Raw genomic sequence first — 17,136 nt, forward strand, 5'->3', positions numbered from 1 at the left:
GGTTCAGCTGCGCTGGATAAAAAAAAAATAAGTAAAACAGTGCTTAACTTAATAACAATAAATAAATAAAAAAACAGTACTGATCCATGAAAATGTGCCAAATTAAAAACATATAAATATGAATATTAAAATGAGAAGTTCTAACAACAAATTCTTCAGAAAATAATTTAAACATTAAAATATTACAGGTCAAATTTGTTTCTTTACCTATAACCTAGAAACATGCATGTACATTTCATAGGTAACACTAAGCAAGTCCCTGTGCAACAAGGATGTATTAGCTCACATGAACTATATGCATTATGCAATATACATTGAATATTGTATGTATTAATATGAGCAATACACTTGTACCTTGATCATTTATGTTAGTTCATAGTGCATTAACCAAGGTTAACAGATAAAAAAGAAAATTCTAACTACTAACGATGAACAATATTTCCACAGCATTTAGTTAATGTTACAAATGCTACTATTTCATATGCAAACAGTCTGCTTTTTTAGACGGAGATTATCTAATAATAAAAAAACGAATGCGTTTCTGCTTTGTTTATGTTTCTGTCAGCAGCATGACGATACAGTTTGCTGTCTCACATCACTAATTTTATATATGCAACATTTAGGTCGGACTTGCGTGTTTTTTTCACATTGTTTTAACTGCTTGAGGTACTGCTAATGTTAGCGTCCTCTCAGTTGACAAACATACACACTGCTGTTCTTTACCTGTTAATGCAGCATCTATTCAAGAAATGAATTACTTTATAATGATTTGGCAACAAGTACTGTGTTCTGTATTCATACCGTTTCGCTGTCGTGTTTTAAACGCACATATGAGGTGTTTCTCAATGTCAAGGATCCTTCCTCTGCAGGACTGATCCTTCCAAGTCACTTCCTTCAGAGGCGAGGCGAGGCTCCTCTTAAGCATTCGGAGAACAAGTAAATGGAACAGGCTAGCAAGTGCGCGTCAGCCTCATTACGTCAGTGAAAAGGTCCGTTAGCCATCAATAACGTAATTTGTATACGGTTGTAATTTGTACTGGCATTTACAAGTTAAACTTTACTTATATTTACTACGGTTATAACAAATGTTTGGTAACGTAAATACTTACACTTGAAAGCATATTGCCCCGTTAACGCTCCGACTCTGCCAACGTCCGATAATTTGTATTTTTTGAACAAGATAGCAAAGCTGCGCGCATAGGATTGTGGGTGATTTGAGAACGCTAAGTGCGCGAAGTCTACTCGTATGCATCCTTTCCTGTATATGGCATATTTTTCGAACGAAGGACTCAGACCTTGGTTGAAATTCCGAGGATCCTCGACATTGGAACAGTCCTTCGACGGACGTCGATGACGTAGCATCCTCGGAATTCTGGCTTCCGAGGATCCTTCCTTGACATTGAGAAACGCCTATGATGTGCCAGCGCTCTCCGTGCAGCGAGCATGAAGCCTCAGTTTTGAATGTAAACAAGGCGTCAGTGATAGTTTTTTTTTCGCCTCTAGAGGCCGCTCTCGTGCTATATAAATGCCTAACAGACCCTTCTCAGAGCGGCAAAACCGATGAATCGGCAAAACCGATGAATCGGTCAACCTCTAGTAAGTATGATTTATTTTTTTGTCTATGTGTTTTCCTGTAATAGTTATTGTTAATTGTACGTTGTAGCAAGCAAGTAAACAGATGACAACGCTGTTTGGCTCTGCAAACCAGTTTGTTAAATGCTCATTCATACTTAACGTTATCCGACAAACACCTAATGTTACAAACTTTTTTTTAAATCTCAACAGCGAACTTGGCATTAGTGTAAATTATTCTTTGATTAGAGCGTTTATGTATTGTTTATCTACGGGCATGCTAAACATGGTTCTGTGTTTGATTTGGCTACTATAGTAAAGCCAAGGTTTACTGTTTGTTTTGGGTTAATAGTTCTTGCGACAGATATTTGGCAATAATCGTTCTAAAAATACAAAAGTAACGGTGCCATTCAGTAGCGATCACTATAGATCCGCAGTCTTTACTCTTGAGGAATGAACAGGTTCTGCTCGATTATCTTCACTAAAATTGTCTTGGGCCGATTCGGGCTCAAACTGGTATGGTTTTATTGACGCCATTGTTTCTTATACTACCCAAAGCACAGTCTACCGGTAAAGGTAAGGGGCGTGGCGTTTCCGACAAACGTGCACTAGGCGGTTAGCGAATCACAACACACTGGGCCAACTAACCAATCTGAGCCCATTGCGTATTTTTGAGGGACTGGCTTCATACAACCCGGAAACCATCAGACCGTTTTTACAAGGAGGGACAGAGCAGTGTAGAATAAAGGTAAAATATATGAAAAATAATGACATTTTTTTAAAACCAAGCATGAACACATGGTACAGTGCACCCCACAAACACAATCAAGCCTTCGAAAGAATTTGTTTTACCACCCCTTTAATATTATCTCAATTTGGCATAATTTCGCTTTAAGACCTGATGTACGGATCCATTATACTGTTACACATGCGATTTCTTTCTCAACTGTTAACATTCACTTAAAACAGAACTGACTGTGTTTACGTGAATACTCGCCAAGGCCGGCATTTTTACTTTTTTTTGTGTATTTGACTGTTTAAGTGCAATAAGCAGCAAAAACTAACTCAACTTAGTGCTGAAAGGCGGCTATGTGCGTGCACTTTGGGTGTGAGCACAAGATCTGTAAAATTATGCGCAATATGCGCAATTCCCATCGAAATTCAAGCCCTTTAATAACATTCATCCGGAGCAAATGAAGCGAGTGAGTGCAGGGAGGCGGGTTTGTGTGTCACTCGCTGCTGGAAAGATGAGAGCAAGAGAGAAAGCACAGCTTGTATTGTGTGTCTATTCTGTGAAAAAATTGTATTCGAAGCGTTTCAGATATTTCAGTATAGAAAAAAAATCTATAATTTTGACAACATTGCACTTAGTTTATTATTTCAGAGGCATTTTTAAAAGACTACAATTCAATTCAATGCCACTGTTGAAATACACCAACATTTGGCGGATGTTAATGTCAAGCCCTGATGATTATTATTATCAGTGTTGAAAACAGTTGTACTGCTAATATTTTTCTGGAAACGGATACATTTTTTCAGGATACTTTAACAGCATTTAATTGAAATAGAAATATTTTTTAACATTATAAATGTCTTTAATGTCATGTTTGACCAATTTAATGCATCCTTGCTGAATAAAAATTCTAAAAACCTATTTCTTCCAGTCTATATATGTGTAAGTGGGACCATGAGATTGATCAACCCATTTTCAAAAGTTCCCTTTTTAAATGTCTAAAAGATCTGTCCTTCTCCCATTTCTTCCATCTCAACCTACACATCTAATGCTCATCTCTGTGAGTGGTCTATTTGCCCAGCAGGAGCTTGAATTCAGCTGTTCGTGTCTAGAAGCCTAACATTAGCGCGGACTGCCTCCCTCCCTCACACACAAAGGACCGAAACAGAGAGTGTGTCCAAATCACTTTACTTTTTCACACACATTCCGAGCATTACATACATACACAGACACAGTTTCATACCTGGGGGTTTTGGTCTCCTGTTAGCGAACAGAGATGTGGAACAAATTTACTCAAACTCAAGGGCTGAGCGCCGTAACTAAGAGAAAGAGAGAAATAAAGAAATACTGAGTGTGAGTCAGCTTAGACTAAACAGTTCACAACAAGTTCAAATTCTAACTGCATTTACACTGAAAAAAAAGGGTGAAAAAATGGTGTAGGATTTACTTTTTTTGAAACAATGTTCATTTAGGCCCCGTTTACACCTGGTATTAAGATGCGCTTTGGTCGATCCGATCACAAGTGGATGACGCTAAATACAGGTGTAAACGGGGTCTAAAATGTTTTGAGCTTGTCAACTTTTGACCACTTCCAGAGGTAGTCGAAAAAGTATTGACCGGATTGCTTTCATAGTGTAAACGCTCATGTGATTGAATGTGTTCGAACAGCCACAAAAGACCGCCTGCTCGCCGCCTACTGACCTAATGCGGAAACATTATGGGATGCGCACTAGCCAGACGAGATTTAAATTTTGACGGCTGAAGACCCAAGTTTGGTTTGAAGACGAAAATAATACCAAGCACAATGTTCTCGCACCATTCCTGATTTCGAACACACACACTCACAGCGTTCGGCTGGTCTTGTCTGTCTGTCAGAGCACAAATTAAAGCTGATGCTCTCCATATGTTTTTCTGTCGTCTCCAGTCACGTTCATATGTAAATTGTGCAATATTATTTTGTCCATTAGATCGAAAGATCTGAAAAACCTCACATTTACCCACCCATAGAAAAGAAAATGGTATATGCTCATCCTTTCTTGATTGCATTATTGGAGTCCCACAGGGATCTATTCTTGGACCAATTTTATTTAGTTTATCTATTAATGATCTAACCATGGTGTGTCCAGAGGTTCAGTTCCAGATGTAAGCAGATGATACAGGACAGGGCTCAACATTAAGCCGGTTCATATGCAAAGAAAGAAATCAGGACAGAAGTAGTTGAAAGTAGCAAAAGAGACGGATTTTAAAACCTGGTGTAAAAGTTTTTTCGTAAACTCGACTATTTGTGATCCGACCAACCTAAACCCATCATAATACCAGGTGGAAACAGGGGCTTAGAAATTGCTAGTAAATTTCACAATTACTTACAAAGAAACGGCAAGTAAGACATTGAATTAAAAGCGAAATTTTGAAGTAATTTCGTCCTCCAATAATTTATTTATAACTTTGAAAAATCATTTTATACAGTGTATACATACACAGTTGGATTCATTTTGCATTTTCCTTCTGTGGAACACAAAAGAAGATATTTTAAAGAATGTTGTCAATGTATTGTATGGACTAAAAAACCCTGACATTTCTCAAAATAAGTCCAACAGGACAACGATGACAGAATTTTAATTTTAGGGTGAACTATCCATTTAAATGTAATACAACACCCAAAAAACTTGCTTGTAATCAAAGCAAACTTTATGGTCCATAACATCTTATTATTATAATAACAGTGTAGTATAAGGCTGAGTGTATGCAGCGTGGATTATGTGACAGCTCTTTGTCAACAATGAGGAGTACTGTTACTGAGAAACTAGTTTTGTTTGTGTATGAGCGTTTATGTAGCGCTTCAATGAGAATGTCTGTTAATCTGACCTTCCTGGAATCGATACAGGCAGGTAAGAGGATTATCTCAGTGGGCCGAGTTTATTTACAGTGTGTGACAGACATGGTGTGAATGTCTACAGATTACATTTAAATATGTGAACTTAGATGTCAACACAGATGGAGAATTCTGGGATGCTGAACTAATAGAATTCAGTCCTATCTGTGATAAACCGAGGGGACATGATCGCATCAAAATACTGTGATATGGAAGACCAGCGCCACCTGTAGGACAGGACTCCCAGTACAAATGTGGAAGCGTTTACAAAGTAAGAATGTGTGGGATTGTATGAGGGACTTACGCATTTAGTGTGGCAACCAAGCACAAGCAGAGGGCCTCTCTACTGCGGAAGTTTTTATGTTTGAAGCCAGGAATCAGCCTCTCCCAAACGTTCTACAAAGAGACAGGAAAAGAAAGTAACCGATTTGTTACATATCCATTACTGCAAAAGCAGAAGAGAAGGAGATTATGCGCTCTGAAGGAAACGATGAATCACTGGCAGTAATAAATAGCAAAAATGTGGTTCTATTCACCCAGCAGCTTTATGATTATTTTTTATTTGTCAGCATGAATGGGTGTAATAGTGATGATCATTTCTGCTGTAAGGTTAGCTCACCATGGGTGTTGTCGTCTGGTCCATCAGCTTCAAAATGAGCCCTTGTGCCTGTTCTCGAACCTGATCCTTTGCGTCACCCAGGCGGTCAACTAACGCAGGCACCACTGAGGAAAAAAAGAGAAAGAAGGGTTTAAAAGACCATGCAATGATGTAGGGCTGCACAAGCTTGAATTTTTCTAATAAGGACTTCGATTGCCATTTAAAATGTGATTTTTTTTTGCCCCTTATTTTTTTACATAAAAGCTCCATGTTGGCAGGTATGTTTGTAAAGCTGCACAACTTTGTAATTATACATCAATATTATAAACCAAGCTTAATTTCTCGGCACCATGCAGTAGTGTTGAAAGTGAAAGGCTGTTTAGCTCAGTGTGACACATTTTAGATGAAAACAGAAATAGGCTCATAGCTTATAATGAAGAGAGGTTTCATTTCATCAGAAAGAACCCGCCTCTCACTTTTTCCAAAAAAGGCTTAGTCTTTAGTACTGTACTAACATGATAACATATCATTTCAGTTGTTCTGCTATTATGTTGTGAGGTACTGAAATCCACTGAATGTGTTACAGGTTACATGTATGTGAAATGGGCAGCAGTGCCATGTTTGTTTAGGAAAACACCAAATTGAATGTTAAAATGTCAGCAACAGCATCAAGTTGTATATTTGCTTTGTTACAGTTATTTTAGTCAAATGTTGTGCCAGAGTTAGCTAGATAGCTCATTTGCATCTGTGGTCCCTGGTCAGGATGATGTTGCATAAAATTATAGCATTCCATTACAATCCAGAAGAAAGAAAATAATAACAATATCATATCACAGATATTGAAAAGTAATGATCACATGACTGATTTTTCTTAATTTTCTTAATTTAAGTTCAGTTTTGAAAATACTAAATGATGTACACTCTCTAATATGAACAGGCACTGAATTCCATCTTTCTGCTGCTCTGTATGAGAAAGCTGATTGTCCCAAGGTAGTTTTCTTAAATTTAACTGAACAATCGCCTCTAACAGATGCCCTGGTTTCCCTAGAATTGTCTTTACAGAAAGTCACACATTGTTTTAGAGGTGGTGGCGCAAGATCATGAATTAACTTATACATCAAACACATATCTGTAAAGAATAAAAAAAAAAACTGTCAAACGTCAATAATTTATCATTTCTGATGATAATGCAATGATGATAACGCCTTGTTTTTTATCGGAAACTTTCACAGCTTGTTTACAGAGAGTATCTAATGGCTTCAATGTTGTTACACTTGCTTGAGGCCAGCTTGTAGCACAATAAGACAAATGCGGAAAAAACGTGTGCATAAAGAGTTTAGCAGCAGCCGAAGGTAACTGATGCCTAATATCCCTAAAAATCATTAAGCTTGCTCTAACACATATAGAAACCTTCTTTATATGTTTCTTAAAATTTCAGTTTGAATCTATAATCATACCCAGGTATTTAAAATGCTTAACAATATTTAATTATAATATCTGGTTGATGCTCATCATTTTTTTTGATAGAGAAATACATTCCCACGGTTTTACTCACATTAAGAGTAAGACAAGAGTGATTTAACCAATCTATTAGATTTTGTTCAGTGCAGCAGTCAGTTTGATAGCAGCTTGTTCTTTTGTTTTAGCATAGGTATAATTTACTGCAGGTCTCGACATTAACGCTTGTCCGGGACAAGTGGATTTTTTGAAGGGGCAAGTGAGAGCGCCACTCATACAAAGAAACTCAGGTAACATACACGGTTAAAATTACAAATTGTGGAACCAAGAGAGCGGTTTTCCTGAATACCATCATGACTGAAAATGACACGGTTTTCATATGACAGTTCCATAAACAATTAATTAACATTAAGTAACTTACATTTTTGATGCAATATTGACAGTTTTTGTTCGATTTCAGCAGCAAAAATAGTTCCAAACAAAGATCACAGCAGAACCATAATGCATCTCAAAGCAACAGTGTGTTACTGAATGATTCAGCGTTTTGAATGAATCGGTCGAATCAAAGATTCAATTACCTTTTCGTAAACGACAGCCTCATTCTTGAATGAATCGACTCACTCATTAAGACGGTCACCTGCTGCCACCTACTGGTGGTTTAGTTTTATATTTACAACATTTATTATTTGTAAATTCAAACATATATTTAAAACAATCTCATAACATTATTTAATGCAGTTGTAATTTTTTTTAGTGTAAATTATTTAATTTGATTGGTAACAGCCCTATAGCGTCTTATTCTAATTTAATTTCTAGATCAAATAAAAAAAAAATTAATGAAAGCTGAAACATGGCCTATATTTAATAAGATTAGGGAAAAAATGCCCTTTATTAAAGGTAAAAATATCAGAAATATGCACATTTAAATACGTCAAAGCTGATTGAACACTGGTGAGAATATTGCTTCAGAATAAATTATATTTACAACACCAAAAAAATAAAACATATCCGGACAAGCAAATGTTTTACTCTGACAAGTGAGTGACCGATTTACTTGTCCGAAGGACAAGCATGTGAACCGGCTTAATGACGAGCCCTGTACCGTATAATCTGCATACATCTGGAAATGAACTTCTGGACACACCATGGGTAGATCATTAATATATATAAACTAAATAAAATTGGTCCAAGGATAGATCCCTGTGGGACTCCAATAACGCAATCAAGAAAGGATGATAACGACCGAATAACGTCGGTGCTACTCACTGACCCGCAGGTTATTTACCTCTCACACACACAGAATTGCGTGTGACGGGTTGCGTGTTTCCATCTCATACGAGGACATGAACGCATGTCCGTCATCTCCAGAGCCGCTCTGAGAGTCACTTCATGAGCATTTTACCGTTTAATTTGAGAAAAACTAGTCATGTCATAAACACACAGAAACTCAAAGGTCTTCACCGCAACCCGTCAAAATAAAAGTTTAACTTGACTCTATTACTGTTGTACAGTAGAATTTAGATACTCTCAATGTAATAATAATATTAAAAGTAATGTAATAATTAGGGATGCACGATATTATCGGCACGACATCGGAATCGGCCGAGAAACGCTTAAAATATAAAAATCGGCATCGGCCGATATGAAAAAATTATGCCGATATGCCTTGCCGATATGATAACGTGTTGATATGCGCCTGCAATAACTCACGTGTGCAAGGACTTCTATAGCGATAAGATCACGTCAGCTGTGGTCATTCTTCAAGTGAAAACAAGCAAATGCATTGCATGTATGGTGATTTATATTGACAGTTTTTAAATGCTGCCTTGAATTTGTGAATCAACGCAGGATTGCCAGGTTTTCACAACAAAACTAGCCCAAAACAAGCACAATCGCGTCTCCCCACTCTATAGCACACGCAGCCTCCACAGCAGCTGAAGCTCCGCCAGGTCCTAGTGCCCGACCGGTAAAATGTTATATATAGCCTATTTAGTGGAGGCGCTGTTGTTACAGTAATAGTGAATGAAAAGTAGAATACACAAATAAAAAGAAGTTACTTCTTTATCTGAATAAATAAGGCAGTAATGAAGTCAAAGCACAAGCATGACACTTGTAAATTAAATACTTTTACATACAGTTTATTAATCTGTAATAAAATTTTATGAAATTGATGATGAAAAATAATCCAAGGAGCTCTAAAATAATTGTAAAAAAAACTGTATCTGAAGCTAAATACAGCATCAACTGATCCCATGCCACCCCCACTTCATGTGCACAAACATTAAATCCAAAAATAAAATATTTAGATTACAACTGCATCTGTCTGGGTTGAAAAATTACTGACTTTATTATTGTTATTTTCAGCGCTTTTAATATACTCTTATTATAAAAAGAACTTTATTAACATTTATTTATCTTTAATAGGGATGAAACGATTACCGGTTTCACGATAAACCACGATAAAATTTAGTGACGGTTAGTAATATCGTATAAAATTTTATTATCATTAAAACCGCGTGTGATTATCACGGTTGTGAAAACTCGCGGTAAATCTTGTCCAGTCAGCGTCAGTCAGGCGCAGCACCGCTGTTTTTGAATGAGAAGAAATGGAAGAAAGTAGTGACAGCACTCGGGGATTGTTCTGCCTTCTAAAAGGACCAAATCTGAGGCGTGGTCATATTTTGGCGTTTACAAAAGTCCTGAGGGAAACTTAATCTAAGATGGTCACCTTGTCTGCAGAACATGCCAGAAGAAAGTCGCTGTAATAGGGAAAACACTTCAAAACTACGAACGCAAGGCAAGTGGACTTTGACCTCAATACCAAACCTACGTCTGGGAAATAATAACGTGAAGCGAACGAACAAATTCAGACAAGACTAGGGTGACATTTAAGGGATAATAATCAGGGTTTGACATTAACAACCGCCATTTGCGGGTGTAACGTTATTTCGGCTGCACACTAGCCACTCTGGCTGTTGAACTTATAATAGTCTTCTCAAAAGCCATCTGTTATAATCGCGTTGCGCATTATAAGCACTTACACGTGCTTCTATTGAGTTTATGAATGCAATATCTCATAATCAGAAGCGTTCAGATTAGCCAGAGTTTTGTTCAGAGCGCGCGCCGCTCTCACTGAAATCTACACTCAAAGCAGAGATAAACGTGCGATGCACGCAGGAGATTCATTCATCATACAGTGGATGACTGCTTTTGTTCTATTTCAGCAGCGAAAATGGTTTAAAAAAAACACAGCAGAACCACAGCGCATTTGATGTGACTGGCATAACACAGGCGAATTTAGGGACCGTCTGTAAAGTTACATACAACATTGGTAACGTTATACACGTTTCAAACTTAAATAGCATTTGAAGAGAATGACAGTCATAAAAAGACTGTAAAGTGTTCATCTAGGTGTCAGGTATGATGCACACATTTTGATATTTAATAAAATAAACTGTCAAATCATATGGAAATATGGATATGCATTATTTCACTAGGATACTGTTTGGGCTCTAACACAAAATATGCTAGATTTAAATGCATCATTGCTGATAGAACACTGATGAGAATATTGCTTGGGAATATATTTACAGAGATAATATTAGAGATTATATTTACGACAAATTATTATTATTTATGTGTTATGCGTTGCTATTGATGACGGCCATTAAGGAAGGAAATCCCACAGAATCTAGCTTAAAAAAGAACTTAGAGCTGCTTTAGTTATTTGTTGTTTGTTGAATTTCAAATATAAAACTTGTTGAAATGTTTTAAGTGTGTGCATCTGTTCTTTTTGAACACTTTCATTTCGTTTTAACAAAACCGTGATAATATTGATAACCGTGATAATTTGGGTCACTATAATCGTGATGTTAAATTTCCATACCGTTTCATCCCTAATCTTTAACAAGTATCCTTTTAGTAAGGAGACCTCAGAAATCTGAAACCAGAATGAAAAAAAATAATAATAAAAAATTGCTCAAAATGGTGGTTTCCAAACAAAGGGAAAAAATAAACATATCGGTATCGATATCGGCATCGGTCAAAATTAGTTGAAATATATCGGCATATCGGATATCGGCAAAAATCCAATATCGTGCATCCCTAGTAATAATAAATTATCAAAACTTTATTTTTTAAGTAATGTCACAATTTTTCTTCCATGTTTTAATTTTAACAGTATAAAGCTCAGTTGTGCAGCTTTGTTTGACAAAAAGAGTTTAATTAAATTAAAAGATAAATTAATGTTTTATGTCTTCATTTGATTACCAGAAAAAACACAACACAGAATTTGTGGGAAATCTTTCCATAGAAATTGAATTTTGTTTTTATGAATTCAATTAATGAATTAAGTAGCTATAGCCTACTATTTACTAGGGATGTGACAACACCGGTAATACCGGTATCACCGGCGGAGGCTTTTAAATCACTAATTCTATCTAACCGAAAGTAACATGCACACGACCGCTCTGAACTGAAAACGCGCCAGTGCGCACACACCGTGAATGAGAGCTCGTCTGTAAATGCGCGCTCTGTGAGGCCATGGGTGCGTCTCAATCAGCTCCCTAGTTCAGTAGTCAGGGCACTGATCAAGCATTGATCAGTCTATGATTGAGACGCACGCCATGAATGAATGACAGTTCGTTCGTAAAAGCCTTGTTTATACTCGCGAGCGCAGTCAGCGTAGCGGAGGCTCGCGCTGCGGAGCCAGACGAAAGCAAAAAATACACGCTCTGTGCGGTTTTGAATTAGCGCCAATTCGGCTGCGGGTTGCTTGAATTGTGGGTTCATTAGCCTATTATTTTTAATGAAAAACACAACAACAAAACAAATGACAAACTCCCTTAAATAGCCGCTTTTACATTTCGCTTTGAAACCAAATCTTCCGCGATCATCTCAGTCAGCTCCTCACTCTTAAATCTGATGAATGACTCCTGCCGCTGCCAAGACTCACGGTCGGATCATGCTTTATTAAGCAGATACGTTCAGTTTTTATTTTTATTGTCTGTTCTCTAACTGAACTAAATTATTTTATTACTATAAAAATGTAAAAATGTAAAAATGTGAACGGACCCAACCCTAGTACTTGGTATCGGCAAGTACCCAAATGTAAGTACTTGGTCTGAAAAAAAGTGGTATCAGTGCATCCCTACAGATAATTCCCTTTAACAATGCTAGTGGCCCAGAAATGACCCTTCATCTTTAACTTTCAGCATCTTTGTACGCCAGGCAGACTCAAACAGACTCTTTGTGTGAAGTCATCTCATTCCTTTCTGTCTACTCCGTTTGTTCCATGTTTTCAGATGAATGAGGTATGATGAGTGAAGGGGGGGGTCATCTGTTACAATCATAACAACCCATCTCTGTGGTAACAGGAGAAGGCGGGGCTCGAACAGCTGAGAGACAAGCACTGAGCCTGTGGATTGTGTCATATACATGGCATTCCCCTTTCTGATGATTATGCAAGGAGAAGATCTTTAGCTAACGCTGCCTTACTGATGTTGTGACTTTGGAACAAACAGCAAGCATGCGCACACCCGCTTACCTGTGCTGATATAACCTCTGAAGCGATCAGTCAGCCGATCCACGAATGCGCTGACAATATCGATCCCCAGCAATGCAACCTGACACCAAACAAGAAAGAGACAAATCAGCTGAAAACGTCAAACCTCAGATTTCCTCTCGCGAAGGCAAACTGTAGGACAGCATTTTCAAACACATGAATCTGCAAATTCAGTATCTGAGACAGAGCTTTGCTATCATAAGACCATGTTGGCTCTTCAGACAAGAGAAGCAGTGCTTCATAAAGAGGGAAGTGCTGACAATATTCACTACAATGTGCACTGTGTCTTTAAGAGGGACTATTGTTATTGTGTGCGAGTGGGTGAATGAAAATAAGAGATTGTGAGACGGACTATATTTGAGGATTGCGGTGGGATCGCTGCAGTGTGTTTCTTGGCAGTGCAGGATGGAAGTTCACATTCCAGCGAAACAATCAAATATTCACTACATCGCAGAAGCTCCAGTAGTCCAGTTATGACCTATTTTAGGCAAAACAGCCACAAAGAGTCCTGAGTAAAGACAACTGTGTGTGTGTGTGTGTGTGTACCTGGAAGGCAAAATTGGAGAACACCTGGTCATTTCATTTTGGAAATCATTGCGTTTTAATTGGACAGCATTCATCTACACACTTAGCAATGGGTTCAGCCATACTTTATGTATTCACCTCATTTATTTTAATTAATTAAATTCAATCAGCAAGTATTTCTGGTTTCTTTCCCTGTGTGACTTATGGAGAAAACATTTTGTGTGTAAAACAAGTTTATTCTTATATCATTCCTCCATTGTCAGCACTTCCCTCTTTATGAAGCACTGCTTCTCATGTCTGAAGAGCCAACCTGTTCTTATAATACATAAATGTTATATTATAACATTTACATTTAGTCATACATTTAGCAGACGCTTTTTTACGACTTACAAATGAGTGCAATAGAAGCAACTAGAACAGTCAAGGGCAACAATATGCAAGTGCTGTAACAAGTCTCAATTAATTTAGATCAGAACACATAGGACTTTTTTTGTATATATTATTAAATAGACAAACAGAAAATTAATAGAGTGATAAGTGCTATTCTTGCTTGGTCAGGTGCTGCTGGAAAATTCTTATTAATTCTTATAATATATAAATGTTAATATAATTATTATTTAACGGTTATAATATATAATACGATACAATCTAAAATAACAGTTTTCTATGTGAATACATTTTAAAATGTAATTTATTTCTGTAATGCAAAGCTGAATTCAGTGTCATGATCCTTCAGAAATCATACTAATATGATGATTTGCAGCTCAAGAAACATTTTATTAGTCTTAAATGTTGAAAACAGTTGTGCTGTTGTATTTTTTCAGGATGCTTTTATTAATAGAATGTTTAAAAGACCAGGATTTATATGAAAAATTATTATATAAAAGCTTCAATTTAATGCATCCTTGCGAAAAAAAAAAAATAATTCTTCATATTACTAAACCCACTAAACTTTTTGAACAATAGTGTATATTCAATAGTAAAATAAAAATAAGTTATATACTCTAAATATTTTAGCGGAGATGAAAACGGTCTACCAGGTCTTCAACCAATGGACCAAGGAATATGACACCCTGCATTTATCAACCCACATATATTTCTAGAAGCCTACAGCTGTGTCTCCGATTTATGAATCACCGCCATAATTTCTAAAACCCAACCTCAATGAGTCTGATGTCATAGCCGTTCATTAACATCCGTCCCTGAAGATCTGAGCCATCAGCTATTTAGATCAATGTCTAATGCTGCTTTTAAAACACCCCAACTCAATCATGTTTCGATCCACACAAACAGAAATGGGAAGTAAAGCAGAAGTGCCCATTTTTGAATATCAGCAGCAGTATGACCCAGCACAAAAGCTTCTGCTTGCACGTCCAGGCCATTTAAAAACATGACAAGGAAGCATCAAACACAAGCAGCTTTTCTTAACACACACACAAAAAAAGCATATGTATTTAATATGCATTGCAGTGACATGTGCCTTTACAGCCCCAGTGTGACAGAACAATACCCAAGCCACCCTCCCCCATCCTCACAACACCCCCACCAGCAAATCCTAGACACAAATGAATATGTAATGCATGCACATTGATATTAATGTTACTGAATTGAAGCCTCTCACGAATACAATTACTCTTGTACTTTTGATACACAAATTAATGCACAACAAGCCTAATGCAATAGGTGATTTAAATGCAATAATACACTATATGAGACTGTCACTCCAGAACAATGCATGCATCCTTCATAACAACATGCATGCTATATGGCTTAAAACACACTTTACATTTAAATATGCAAATTAAAGCAGGTCATTGCTGTACCTTGTAATTGCTGGAATTGACCCATCCCGTCAGCTCATCTATGGTTTTATCCAGGCGGGGTTTGTCCTGCTCCACGTCCCAGGACCTCTGCGGGTCGCTCAGGTAGTCTATGAGATCCGGGCCGACCTGCAGCCGCCGGGTCACGTCCTTCTGCAAAACCTGCTGGTAAAAATAGTCCATGTTGTCATTATCCTCCATCGGGACGCTTTGTGGTTAGTCCTCAGGTTGCGGCGAAACAATAACAACGGCAGAATGACCGCCAGAGTCGCGTAAACAACGCGAGAAACTGAAATGTGTACAAAGAGGAAGTCAAATACTGCGTTTAAAGGTCTGTCGTTAGTGCATTAACGATGAACTAACGGAAAATAAACAACTTCAACAAAGTTTCCCAGGAACGAAACGGTTGGTCCCCCGAGAAAAAGGTGTATTTTCACGAAATAGTTAAAGTGTTGGCCGACCACAGGGGCAAAGCGATGTAAAAGAAACACGAGGCGCGTATAAAAACAGTGGAAATGTATCCGACCGAGTGCAGGCAGCCTCGGCTAACACTGTTAGCTTTAACCGTTATGGTCGAGTATCCTGGGGCCTGCCGCCGGGACTCTCTTCCCTCCTGGCCACCATTTCAGAAAAGCCCGCTTCAAGCCGCTCGCGGAGATGAATGAATGAGCCGCCGGTCCGCGCGCTGCTCTCACAGCTCTTGTGTTTGCTCTTAATCCAGAAATAATCCTCTGTCTGACAGCTGCCTTCTGAGCTCAGGACTCTCGCTTCGACCACGGCTACTGGACCGCCGGTAGCCGCAATACTGGAGTGTTGAATAGCAAACGATGCCGAGGAAGAGTGATTGGGTCGAGGCCTTGAGGTCCTTCAACGCCGCACAGATGTCCAGCATGATGCCTGAATGAAAATATGCTCATTCTGTAGTACATTATTCAGCATCAGAGACTGTGCAGTATGACATTGTAGAAAAAAGGGCATGTTTATTATGTAGTATCAGGATAGACAGTTTACATGTTTATTATTATTGTTATTATTATTATTATTATTGTTGTTGTTGTTGTTGTTGTTGTTGTTAATGTATCCTCCCTACTTCCACGTGGTAGTGTTTCTAGTTATTCCAGTGTGTTTAGCCTACTTATTTCCTAATGGTATTAATTAATTAGCCTAATTAATTGTTTAGATTTGAATATATGCTAACACTTTACAATAAGGTTGTATTAGTTAACATCAGTTAATGCATTAATTAACATGAACAACACCTCTGTTCAGCATTAGTTTATCTTTGTTAACGTTAGTTAATAAAAATCCAGCTGTTCATGGTTTGTTCATGTTAGTTAACAGTGCATTTACTAATGTTAACAAGATTTTAATAATGCATTAGTAAATGTTGAAATTAACATTAACAAAGATAAATAAATGCTTTATAAGTGCAGTTCATGATTAGTTCATGTTAACTAATTAACCTTATTGTAAAGTGTTGCCGAATATATTACTAAATTATTATTATCTCTTAAATATAACACACACATATTATTATAACATCTAATAAACGCAAACGGACTGTTTCAAAGAACCATTTTGTGCATTTATAAGCACCAAGCAGATTATACTTGCTTTTGAATAATGTACACGCTTGTATAGGCTACATACAAATGATTTTCAATATGCTCTTCCATCGCTCTTTTTGCTTGTCTTCGTCTCCCCCTGGTGGCATTTTAATGTTTTTCATTAGTTAGTTCACCCAAAAATGAAAATGTTGTCATCACTTACTCACCCCCAAGTTGTTTCAAACATGTATGAGTTTTTTTTCTTCTGTTGAACACAAAATAAGATATTTTAAAGAATGTTAGTAACCAGACAGAGTTGACGGCACTCATTGACTTCTACAGTAGCCTAGGGGAAAAATACTATGGAAGTCAATGAGTGCCGTCAACTCTGTCTGGTTACCAACATTCTTTAAAATATCTTCTTTTGTGTTCAACAAAAGAAAGAAAT

General features: G+C 37.4%; 1 protein-coding gene across 1 annotated transcript in view; it reads right to left on the minus strand.

Annotated features, from left to right (window-relative positions):
• Positions 1-15,963, minus strand: part of clasp2 (cytoplasmic linker associated protein 2) — a 92,666-nt gene extending 76,703 nt beyond the window's left edge. The window contains 5 exon segments of the mRNA XM_079829306.1: positions 3,549-3,624; positions 5,482-5,573; positions 5,797-5,900; positions 12,779-12,857; positions 15,145-15,963. Coding sequence (XP_079685432.1) covers positions 3,549-3,624; positions 5,482-5,573; positions 5,797-5,900; positions 12,779-12,857; positions 15,145-15,342 — 549 coding nt within the window. The 5' untranslated portion in view covers positions 15,343-15,963.
• Between the last annotated feature and the right edge of the window lie 1,173 nt (positions 15,964-17,136).

Source organism: Gobio gobio (assembly GCF_949357685.1).
Source record: "Gobio gobio genome assembly, chromosome: 11".
NCBI lineage: Eukaryota > Metazoa > Chordata > Actinopteri > Cypriniformes > Gobionidae > Gobio > Gobio gobio.